This window comes from Leptopilina heterotoma, unplaced genomic scaffold, assembly GCF_015476425.1.
Source record: "Leptopilina heterotoma isolate Lh14 unplaced genomic scaffold, ASM1547642v1 Lhet_21, whole genome shotgun sequence".
Classification (NCBI taxonomy): Eukaryota; Metazoa; Arthropoda; class Insecta; order Hymenoptera; family Figitidae; genus Leptopilina; species Leptopilina heterotoma.
The window spans coordinates 585048-598031 of NW_025110925.1; the positions used below are offsets into that span (position 1 = coordinate 585048).

Below are 12984 nucleotides of genomic sequence, written 5' to 3' on the forward strand. Positions count from 1 at the left end.
TCAGATTTAATCGCGAGTTTTGCCTTCTTGGACACCTCGTGACTCTCGTGAGCAGAAGATGCATCCGGTATCGCGCGAGGAAGAACTGTCGATTTAACTTCCGGTACCGTCTGAAGGTGCTTTTCCGGATTTGGAGGGTCTACGCAAAACCGAGTTCCGGGGAAGAACGATAAGCGAGAACCGTGTAAGTCAGACGATATTGGCCTATTTCTTTCAGTGGAAGATGTACTTGTATTCCAAAATATATTCCACATTGCCTATGCTTGCCACTGGCTATTTTAGATTACTTCATTTTTATTACATAAATAATCATTAAATTAATAATTCAATTTGTTAAATTATTTTGATATTTAGAAAAGCGGGGAAACATTCTAATGGAAGGTTCTAACTCTAGACTCCCTAACATAGCTGACTTTATGTCTAACTGGGGCACTAAATCCAGATGTTGTTTAATACTTTTTATTAAATAAATAAATTCCACAGATTTAGAAGGTCTTGGACCCGAGCAACCAAAACTTATTTCTAAGGTAAATTCACTACAAGTCAGGTTTTAGAGATAATTGCAATTTTAATTTTTTGATGACTTCAAAAAATTGTTACTGAAAATCGAAATATATGACTTAAAAAAAAACAGCCGTAACTTAATTAAAGGTCTTTGAGGTCGCCGATTATGAATCTAAAGTCAGTTTTAAAAAATTCAAAATGTCGGATCCAACATGGCGGACGAAAATATTTAAAATCTAACGGATTTGCTTGAAACTTATTACTCGGGGGTTTTTGGGGTCGCTGATTACGAATCTACTCTAGTTATGGAGTCTAGAGTTAAATTTATTCGTTTCGTTCAATTTATTATTAAAATATTATAACAAACATAGGCAAGTGAATAAAATATATAATAATTCTAAACGGACAAATCGATTTAAGAAACATTTTCGTTTTCATAAAAACAATAAAAATTGCTACTAGATTTCAATAATAAAATTGTTTATATTTTTTAAACTAAATAAATAAAGTTGGAAATAAACTAAATAACTAAATTAAATAAACTTGTTCAAATTTCCAGTTATGCTAAACCTTGTTAAAAGTTAATCACTATTTAAATTGGTTCAATTTTAATTACTAATTAACTAATAACCAGGATATAGACAAAACCGCGGGGCTTATTAAAAAAACATTTTTCTCAATTTTAATCAGAAAAAATTAACTATTATGCAGCGATTAAAAATAGATGAGCAAAATTAGAAAGTTGTTGACAAATTTTTTTTTTTTTTAAGTTTTTTGAAAAAGAAGAAGATGAAGAAGATATAAACGATCGATCATTAAAGCCGAGTGTCCAATTCAATTATTTGCCTACCAAATGAACTTAAAAATTGCAACTTTAAGTAATGTTTACAAATAGAAATCTTCTTTTTATCAATGTAAGAGACATGAAAAAACAAAAGTTAAATAAAATTTACTTGAAAATAAATTTTTAATATTAATGGTATAAAAATATGAATAAAATTTTTTTTTAGTGTCTTTGTATAAAAATATATTTTGCCTCCAATATTTTCTTATTATTTTTCCTTGTCATAAAGAAAAATTGAAATTTTGAAAATAAAAATTATGTTCAAGATTTCAATTTAATTATTTTTTTTAGAAATTTAAACTTAAAGTCTTCTCTAAATCAATTACTTTTAATATTTTTTTAGAAAGTTCCTTAAAAATTCCTATTATTTCAAAAAAAGTTCACCAAAAACTGAAATATTTCTAAAATCTACTTAATCAAGTAGATTTTAGAAACAAGACAATTTCATAAAATTTTGAATAATTTGAAAATTTTTCAATTCAATAATATACATTTAAAATTATAAAAAATTTCAAAAAAATGAGAATTAAAATGCAAAATACGGTTTTTTAAAAATTTATTTTTTCAATAATTTACTTTTCACTATTTTATATGTGAAATTTTTTTGATTTTAAAATGTAAACATTTTTAATAACATTTTATATTAATTTTTATATTACTTTTTGTAATTTTTATAACTTTTCATAATTTTAAATCTAAAATAATAATTTAATGTTTTATTAGGATTTTATTAAAATTTTCAAAAAATAAAGTTTTTAAAGAACTTTATGGGAATTTTGTGAAAATAATTAAATTTTTTTAAGGAATTCAATTGCATTTGTAATTAAAAATAATGAAAATGTTATAAATAAATTCTTTTGAGAAATTTTATTAGAATTACATGGAAAATAATTGAATTCCAGTAAAGAATTTTTAAATTTTGTATTTGGTAATTTTAAAAAATTAAAAAAAAAATTTTTTTTTACAAAATAAAACGTTTATATACAAGAACATTCAATTTTTTTACAATGAAATATAAATAATAAGTTTTAAATTCAATATTTCGATTTTTTTCACAAAATAACCATGTGTTTTTATTAAAAAAAAAACACTTTTTAAGAAAAAAAAATTCAAATTCCCGACCAAGAAAAAAATTTCTAGTCCAGCGGTCACCCTGTTTTATTTTATAAATTTGATATTTGCAAGCAATGAATAAAAAAACAATTTTAATTTCTTTTCTTTAATTTCTGAGGAATATCAAATTTTTCTACTTCATTTTCACTCACCCACAACTATCTAGCAGAAAATTTTGTTTTAAATTTTGGATGCATAGTATTTTTGGTCCTCAACATATTTTTGAATTTGGAACTGTAATTTTTTTTTTAATACTTTCTAAGCACAATGAAACACTAAATCATCACAGTTTGAATAAGCTAAATTAACACAATTTAATCCAAATTTTCTTTGATGAAAGTAACAATCTGGTATTTATAATTTTTTACTTCATTACTTTGAAGACGCATCGAATTCGAAAGAGGGTTCATTTTTCAAAATTATTAACTGTAATGAACAAATCAGGTAAATTAGGTGAAAAAAATTAAAAATAGTGAATAGATTGACAAACTTAGATACCTGTCCATATTCTAAAATGAAAATATCCACAATATTGATATAATTTTTTCGAAAATAAAAGAACTAGAGAATCTCAGACTCATGATCGATCGATTAATCGATAAGGCGCGAAATAATTCCACGAAATGAAAAGACAAAATGTGGTCTACAGTTGTTTTGTTAATTTTCGATGAAATTGTGATCGAACTTGATTTCTATTTTTTGTTTAGTTTCTCTCACCGTATTGCTGCAATTTGAGTGTTCGTTCTTGCAAGTTGCTGATTTTGATAGTCAACGAAGGCGACTTGCGTTGCACTACAGTGATAGTGCTCACCGGTTTCTCGATCAGCTTCTCGGATTTCTGCTGGACCGTCTGTTGTTCCCCTTTCTTGCCCTCCCTCTCGCTCACTGTCGACTTCTCCTGCGTCGCTCCCGGCAACGAGCACGTCGACCATTTCTCCTGAACCACCGACTCCTGCTTCCTCGGGGTCAACGTCGGCGAACTGTCCAAGCGACTCGTCGACTCCTGCGACGACTGACTCAACGATCGACTACTGTCACCACCTTCGGGCGTGTGTCTCGTTTCCGGTTCCGGCAATGTCTTGAACTTACTCAAACTCAATTTTCGTACCAACGAATGCGCCTTTTTTGGCTTCTTTTGCCTCGATTTACTGCCCACATCTTCATGCTGTACCTGCTGCTGTTGGTTCTTCTTCTCCTCTGGAAGTATTCTCTGGGGGTCTTCATCGTCGCCATTCAAATGTGGTGCAAAAGCGAGAAAAGGAACGAGGGAGACATTAATATGCATGTCTGAATATCGAAAATTAATATTTTTATTCCTGAATACTCCGATTCTTTTTACAAATTTTGTACTTTCAGTTTGTATCTTTACAAACTGAAATGTTTATAATGATCTTCAATCTTTTATCATTCTTCTAAATTAGTCTCAACGAGAAGAGATTATTGAAGACAAAATTTGTAAAATTTAAAGCAGTACAGAATTTTTACAAAAAGTAAGAAGCAGGAACGGTTTATTATATAAACAGACCACGAAAGTAAAATCATTTTGAAACATTCATTACGTTTTGGCAAACACAGACGTCACAGTACTTTTTCTATACTCAAAAAGAAGGTGCAAATAAGAAAAAGGGGACAAAAAGTATACCAAACAACAAATTAAAATGTGTTAAAAAGGTTATATTAATAACAACAGGCTTCACAGTGCCCCTAAAAAGTATTTTCGGTATTTTAGAGGAAATAGGGGACTGAAAATTAAAAAATAGGGAACCATAAAAATTGGTTAAATAAAGCTAAAAATATAATTTATTTATACAGGGTTGCCACAAACAATTTAAGAGAAAGGAAGCAAAAAGGAGTATTAAGCAAAACAGTAAAATATTATAGTATGGAGGAAAAATAAGATGAAGCAAACATTCGCTAGAAACATAATGAAATTGCCTAAGATCCTTGAGGAAGGCTGAGGAAGGTTGAGGAAGGTTGTTTTGTTTTGAATAAAAATCAATTTTAATAGTTGCTTCTACTACTGATTTCACAGCAAGCATTCGTACTTTATCAGAGAATAGCATAGGAACTAGAAAATAGTTGACAGCAACAAAAGCACTAAAGTAATGTCAACAACATACAAAATAGAAAAATCCAAAACGTAATGCAGATTCAAAAGACTCAACATGCATAGAGAGAGGGATGGAAGAGATATTTTCAACTTGGAATTCTTTATAACCTTTCGAGCTCTGTTCACTATGAGGATATTGATGGGAGGGTTCATCGTCAAAATGCTTCTTCTTTTTCTTCTTCATTCTAAATAAGCCACCCTCTTTACGGAAACTGCTTTTCAATGAACCGAATCTACCCTTTTTCTTCGCCTCCATACCGACACCGACAATTGTCTCCAAACTGGAACTACTGTCACCAGTTGCGGCTGTATTAAGACTTTCGGCAGAGAAACTCGTCATTTGCCGTTTTCGATCATCCTCTGGTGATGATTGGCCAATAAGTGTGTCCGGAGAACTACCGTCTGGGTTTATTTTTTCTACATGATCCATCTTGTAACTATTCGTGTGGTTCGAGTACTCGAATCGAGAAGGAAACTCGGAGCTGTGGAGTGGCTTCTTTCAAGAAACCCTAGAACCGTTTTAGGGTTCGATCGGTTGCTAGAGTTACATTTGCAATACTACGAGAGTGTATACATATACATCGCAATAATCTGACACGCTACTTTTAGAAATACACGCACTTCCCGAATAAATGGAATTGGAGAAGTCGAGGATTATCTTCTTTAATTCCGCAATTTTTCATTTTTTTCTTTTATTTTCTTCAAATAAATGGTATTATCTTCGTCTAAAAAAATTTTCTTACGAAAATAAAGTAGATAACTTAAGAAGTAATTACGTAATTGAATTGAAAAAAAAAAAAATTAAATATGCTTCTCAGGGAGTTAAAAATTTATCGGCTTTTCTAAAGAAAATGTTGAGAAAACTGAAATTCTTCAACTTAATTTATACTGTATTATTCTAAGCATTAATTGATCCAAGCCATAAGAAACATACGATAAATTTATCAGACACCACGCTTCACAGTGACCCTTAAAAGTATTTTAGGGGAAATAGGGGACTGAAAATTAAAAAATAAGGGACTTTCAGATAGCGGACCATAAAAATTGGTTTCATTGAATAATTGAATGTTTTTTAAAATTGAATTCTTTTCTCAAGTTTAAAAAAAAATTTTAATAATAATTGCATTTTTCAATTAAAAATATTTGAAATTCTGCGATGAAAATAATTGAATTCGTAAATGAAATTTTATTATTTATAAAAATAATTGAATCGTTTCGTAGAATATTGTATAAACAAGTTTTTTCTATAATTAAATTCGTTGGTAAATTTTATGAAAATAGTAAATATTTAAAAACATTCAATTGCGAAAATCTTTTGAAAGTAATTGAACTTTTGCAAAGATTTTTATAAATTTTTGAAAATAATTAAATTTTTTAAAGAATTTTATTAAAATTCCTAAAAATTATTGAATTTCTGTGAAGAATTTTGTTATTTATCAATATAATTGCATTAAAACTTTTGTAATACTTAAATAATATTAAAAAAAACAACCAACTTTTGAATATAATTGAGACTTGACTTCACCAAAATATGTTACAAATTTTATAAATTTCATGAAAAATTTCAAGATTTGAAACTTTCAAAACAAAAGTTTGAACGGCACTTTGCTAGATTTGGTGTAAATGCATCATTAAAAAATAAAAGAAAAAAAATAGGGGGAATTTTGAAAATAGGGTACGTTTAGGGGCAAAAATTAAAAAAGGGCACTTTTAGGAAAATAGGGGACAGACTGTGAAGCCTGAGACACTTATCGGGAGTCAACAATTTTTTTTTATTTAACATAGAATTTTAATTTTCAAGTTAAGTTGTACTGAAAACGGATTATTTTGACAGATATAAAATTTTTAAAAAATTATTTAGGGTCGTTCATATACCACGTGAACAATTTTTTTTCGATGATGAAGCGACTTTTTTTTTTAAAATTGCGACTTTTCTTCCAAATATTGCAACAAAATACCATAAATGCAACTTATTTCGATTTTTATAGTGTGAAAAATAACTACAGACAAATTATTCAAAATTATACATTTGAAAATTTTTTTACGATATAATAAAATTTAAAAAATTTTAGAAATTGGAATTTTGTAAAATTGAAAATAATTTTTTTTTAAAATTATTTTAATATAAAGAATAAGTATAAAAAATAACATTAACATTTTTTATAGAATCGTTTTTAAACATATTTTTAATAAAAATTCTTTAAAAAATCACAAATAAGAAAATTTCGGCCATTTTACTGAAAAACTTGAAGTTGACATTACTCAAAAAAACCCCATCTTTATCTAGATTTATTTCTTTTTGTTTCAAAAATATCTCGTTTTAATAAAAAACCAAATTCTTCACAATAGACACTGTAGAAATAATAATAAATCAGAATCACGTTTTTTTTTTGTCTTACCTATTTACAGAGAAAGATGCTGATAAAACATGTTTAGCAAAAATATTCCAGAGGCGAAACTTGAAAACGATACTTTATACAAAAAAATTAAGTTATTAGCCACGTATACAAAGAACAATAAATTTTTTTTTATTAATTTTCACTTATGATAAATAAAACAGCAAAAAAAAAAATAATCCACTAAAATAATTATACCTTTTAAAATGAATTGAAAACGGAAAATTCAAAAGAAAAACAAAACAATTAGTGAAATTTAAATTTTATACCATTTCTGGAAGTTCTTCATCTCGATCAGAATGACAGCCAAAAGTTTTTCTATAAAATTTCCTTATTCTCTTCATAATGAAAACAGAAGGAATGAAGAACAAGTTGAAGTGTCTGAACAGTTTTCAATATTGAATACTATATGCAAAGACAAGCTCTAGTACAAAACAAATGGTAAATGTATGTAAAACTATTTATTGTTGGCCTTCACTGATAAACTTCAAGGAGTTAAATAAAATGTCTGATAATACTCATTGGTATTCGTCCCATTTTGTTTTAAACATATAATTTATAAAGTTTTTAAACAATAAATTTTAAGTTTAACGTTATTGTGTCACTTTAGGTTATTTACCTTAACGGGTAAATTTACCTATTTTTAACATTTATTTATTTAAATGAGGAAATTTAGCATATTTTTTACAATAATCTGGTTTTCTTTTTGTAAAAATAGCTTTCTTTTTAATTTCGACGAAGGTTACTAGGAAACCAAAGCAAATTAAGGGATAACATTTTTCTGTAAATATTCTGGAATATTTTACTGAAAATATTCTTTTTTAAGTCCAAAACATAATTCTTAAAATTATGAAAAAAGAAAATTCTTTGGAAATTAAAAAGTATATTGAAAAGAGGGAAAAAACTTTTGAATTTGTTTTTTTAAATAAATATTTCTGATAAAGTGATTTTAAAAAAATTCGTAGACATAAGGGAGGTTTTACTTTCGTTTGCAAAGGGAAAAAACTAATCTAATAAATTGTCTGTAGGACTGTAGGGATTTAGTCTTTAAAGTCTTTACGAGTCATATTACTCACGCAAATGATTCCAGTAGTCTCATTACATTTTCAACTTAAACCAAACAATCTTTAAATCTCAAAGGTGTCGTTAAATTTGCATTCTCCTTTTCTGATTACTTTAATCAACGTATTTTTTAAAAAAAGAAATAAAAATATTTATTACAATAACTCTTGGAGAATAATTTTACTCTAAAAATTAAATTCTAAGACTTAAATTATAATAATCGTTAAGCGGGACAAAATGAATTCTTTTAATGATATTCGGAATTGAAAATAAATGGAATAAAATCCGTAAGTGTTTTTTTGTACTCAACTTGTACCGAAAGTTTTTTAAATTAAATTAATCGTTTGACCAAAGCAATTAATAATATTTTATTATTTTCTCTAAATATTCTAAATTTCTTACTCCCGTCCTCAGCAGGAAAAAAATATATTTTTTACACGAGATAAAGCCATTTTTGAAAATTTTTTTTGAAAAATCTTTTTTTCATAAGAAATCACTCGGTAATCTCTCGCTTTCCTCCTTTTTTTTATATTTTCCTACGTCTATAATATTTGATCTCCCTCTCCTTTGTCACTATAAAGATAGTGACATCGATATCGATAGAAAGGTTGGGTGATCTCCGTTCACACGCACTGAGTTAGTTGCTGGGTGCAGATGAGAAAATCTCGTTGAGCGAGCGAGACAAAAAAAAGGGCAAATCGCGTACAAAACAATAAAACAAAACGATGTGGGGAAACAAGAAACCTACTGCAAACTGTAAACACAACCGTGTCTTGACATGCACTAGATGTTGATATAAAAATATGGCAGGACAAGGGTGTTTGGGGAGGGAGCGTCAAACTCCCCCACCATCAATGATACATCAACACTCATGTGGTCAGGCCCAAGTTTCAGTTGACATCTACCATGTTCGGTGTATATATTGTATATGCGAAGCATAACTATTATCGAGTTCATATGTAACTACTTTTTGATATATGTATTCATATCTCTTCGTAAGCAATGTCCCTGGAGTTCTTTCTAATAAACGTTCAAGTTCGAAAAAAGAAAACCCCTTTTTCATTTCAATATACAATTTGAATTTTGAAAAAAATTCAGGAGTATTCACAAAGAATCAGTATAATCCATTGTTTTATAGGTAATCCGAAGAATTTTTTATCATTTCAGCAATGGCAAGCAAGTCTTGAAATTCTATGAATTCTTTCATACACTGAGAAAAAATGCTATTGAATCAATTGTTTGTCGCAATAAAGGGCATGGAATACAAATACAAGATGTGCTATTGATCATTGCACTACAGATTTAAATTCATCTTGTCTTCTATATTATTACAGAAGTTATAGTGTGTGTCTATTTCTTTATGTTTTATAATAATTAAGAATGGCCGGCTAACAAAATCATTATTTTATTATTATAAGAATATTGTTACTGTAATTTCTTCAAAATTATTTGTACACGGAGAGAAATTTATAGTAGTGGGTAACATAATTGTGGTTAGGGTGACCATCTTTAATGCTACGTATACAGACAGCTATCTAGATAGTCACCGTTACCATCAATATCATCAGAAGTAACATCTTGGTAGTACGGGGTAGCATAACTATATTTTTTTAGCATCTGTGATGGTTGGCAGTAGCATAATGATAGTATCGTGTAACATCATCTTTTTAACATCAAAATCTGACTATCCATTTCTCTCAGTGTATCATTTCAATTCAATTAACATTTTCTAGAATATTTAACTAAAATTCTACTTTAAATCAATAACATCAATTATTATTCAATTAAACTTTTTCAAAAAAATTAATTCTACAGAATTGTTAGTTAAAAGTACGAAAAATAATAATTTAATTCTACGAGAAATCAATTATTTAAATACAAAAATAAATAGGTAATATTGAATGTTTCTTAAAATTTAATTTTTACGAAGAATTGTATTAACAATTTTTGAAAATATTTAATTTCTTTTAAGGAATTTAATTAAAATTTTAATGAAATTTATTATATTAAAGAATTTTATAACAATTTTTGAAAATAATTGAAAAATTTTTGAAGAATTTTATTAAATTTTTTTAAAATAATTGAATTCCTGAGAAGAATTTAAATAATAATTTTTGAAAACCTCATATTTATGAGAAGAATTTTATTAAAATTTTTGAAAATAATTGAAAACTTTTTGAAGAATTTTATTAAATTTTTTAAAAATAATTGAATTCTTGAGAAGAATTTAAATAATAATTTTTGAAAATAATTGAATTCATGAGAAGAATTTTATTCAAATGATTGAAAATAATTGACTTTTTAAGAAGAATTTTTCCTATCTATTTATAAAGATAATTTAATTCTTGACAAGAATTTTTAAAAAAATTTTAAAATAATTGAATTTTTGCAAAGTATTTTATTACTTTTTTAAAAGAATTGAATTCTTGTGATGAGTTTTGATATTTATCAAAATAATTGAATTTTGGAAATGAATTTTATTAAAATTCCGTAGAATAATTGATTTTATGAGAAGAATTTATGCGATTTTGTTGTTTCTCAAGCTAATTGAATTCTTTTGCAAAATTAATTAAAAATTTTTGAAAATAATTAATTTCTTGCGACGAATTAAACGTTATTTTTGAAAATATTTGAATTATTGCTACGAATTTTATTGTTTTATTGAATAATTGAATGTTTCTTAAAATTGAATTCTTTCCTCAAGTTTTAATAAATTTTTTTAATAATAAATGTATTTTTCAAGGAATTTATTTAAAATTGTATTAAAAATATTTGAAATCCTGCGATGAAAATAATTGAATTCGTAAATGAAATTTTATTATTTATAAAAATAATTGAATCTTTTCGTAGAATTGTATGAAAAAGTTTTTTCTATAATTAAATCTGTTGATAAATTTTATGAAAATAGTAAATATTGAAAATTATTGAATTGCAAAAAGCTTTTGAAAGTAATTTAAATTTTGCAAAGAATTTTATTTAAATTTTTGAAAATAATATTGAATTTTTGGCGAAAAATGTTGCAATTTATAAAAATAATTGAATTAAAAATTTGTTTAAATAATTGAAATCTCGCCAAGAATTTAATTAAAATTTTTAACAATAATTGAATTCTTGAGAAGAATTTTGATATTTATCAAAATAATTGAATTTTGGAAAAGAGTTTCATTAAAAATCCTTAAAATAATTGATTTTATGGGGAGAATTTTTTTGCTTATCAAGCTAATTGAATTCTTTTGCAAAATTAATTAAAAATTTTTGAAAATAATTGATTTCCTGCAACGAATTAAATGTTGTTTATGAAAATATTTGAATTATTGCTACGAATTTTATTGTTTTATTGAATAATTCAATGTTTCTTAAAATTGAATTCTTTCCTAAAGTTTTAAAGAAATTTTTAATAATAATTGCATTTTTCAAGGAATTTATTTAAAATTGTATTAAAAATATTTGAAATTTGCCGATGAAAATAATTGAATTCGAAAATGAAATTTTATTATTTATGAAAATAATTGAATCTTTTCGTAGAATTGTATAAAAAAGTTTTTTCTATAATTAAATCTGTTGATAAATTTTATGAAAATAGTAAATATTGAAAATTATTGAATTGCAAAAAACTTTCGAAAGTAATTGAAATTTTGCAAAGATTTTTATAAATTTTTGAAAATAATTGAATTTTAGTCGAAAAATTTTGCTTTTTGTAAAGATAATTGAATTCTTGAATTCGCGAAATAAAAATTTTAAAAAATAATTGAATTTCTTCGAAGAATTTTATTACATTTGAAAATAATTGAATTCTTGAGATGAATATTGTAATTTATGGAAATAATTGAATTTTGTAAAGAATTTTATTAAAATTCCTAAAAATTAGTAAATTTCTGTGAAGAATTTTGTTATTTATCAAGATAATTGCATTAACACTTTTGTAATAATTAAATAATATTAAAAAAACAACCAACTTCTAAACATAATTGAGACTTGACTTCACCAAAATACTAATCTTACAAATTTTATAAATTTAATGAAAAATGTCATCGATCATAAATTTCAAGATTTGAAACTTTCAAAACAAAAGTTTCTATCTTTTTTTCATTCATTCATTCTGTCCACAATTTAAAGTTAGTTTTTGTGTAAGCTTTTGGTTTTTTTTTAAATATTGTTTGACAAATCGATGCAGGTATTTTTTCATAATTTTTAATATATAGTTAATATTATTAGAAATTAGAAAATTAGAAAAAATTATGATTAACAAATAAAAACTATATCCATTTTGTTTATTATATGCTTTTTTCTATAACTTTCGTTTGACTGATCTAAATTAAGCAAATTTTTCTCCTTTTTATTTATAAAAAATATTAGAAAATTGTTAATTGTTAAAAAATTATGATTACAAAATAGGAAATATATACCCATTTTATGCATAATTTTTATTTCTCAATAACAATATTGTTCACAAACTCATTCTTTTCTTTTGGGGAAAAAACATATTTTAAACAATATTTTTGTAAAAAATTCTCAATTTTCATAAGGAAATAATTTGCATCATTTTTATTTCTGAATTACAATAATTGTTTTAATGAAATTCAAAGTTTTTTAAAGGTATAAACAAAAAAAAAGATTTATAAATTATTCTATTTGTCAATTACAAATTTTAATTGAAAATGAAACTGAAAATATTTGAATCTTTAGAAGATTCAAGTAGAGAAACATAGTTAAGGTTGGCCCACTTTTTGACTTATGTTTATAACTTTTCTTTAAAAAATGAATTTGGTCAATTTAGTGTTGGAAACTACTGCATATACAACAAATTTCGATTTTTGGCAAGTTTTCCAAAAAAATATGCAGAAAGTTTACATAGGAAGTTTGCAACAAGTTAGGTGTGGAAGTTTTCGTCAAATTGACGACGAAAAGTTGCCAAGCATACAATCTTTCACAGAATATTTAACATACAAACTGAT

At 25.7% G+C, this 12984-nt stretch overlaps 1 protein-coding gene across 10 annotated transcripts in view; it reads right to left on the reverse strand.

Moving 5' to 3' along the window:
* Positions 1 to 12984, reverse strand: part of LOC122501456 (ras-related protein Rab-32) — a 40414-nt gene that overhangs the window by 14872 nt on the left and 12558 nt on the right. The window contains exons 1-2 of one of the 10 annotated variants that reach the window (XM_043610928.1): positions 8778 to 8874; positions 3179 to 3748 (exon numbers count right to left, since the gene is read on the reverse strand). The exons of 5 other annotated variants lie outside the window; for them this stretch is intronic. In XM_043610928.1, coding sequence (XP_043466863.1) covers positions 3179 to 3746 — 568 coding nt within the window. In that variant the 5' untranslated portion in view covers positions 3747 to 3748; positions 8778 to 8874. Of the gene's footprint in view, positions 1 to 3178; positions 3749 to 4679; positions 5618 to 7236; positions 7387 to 8777; positions 8875 to 12984 lie in introns of those variants that run through there. 4 more of the 10 variants (XM_043610925.1, XM_043610926.1, XM_043610927.1 and 1 more) reach the window with 4 other exon arrangements.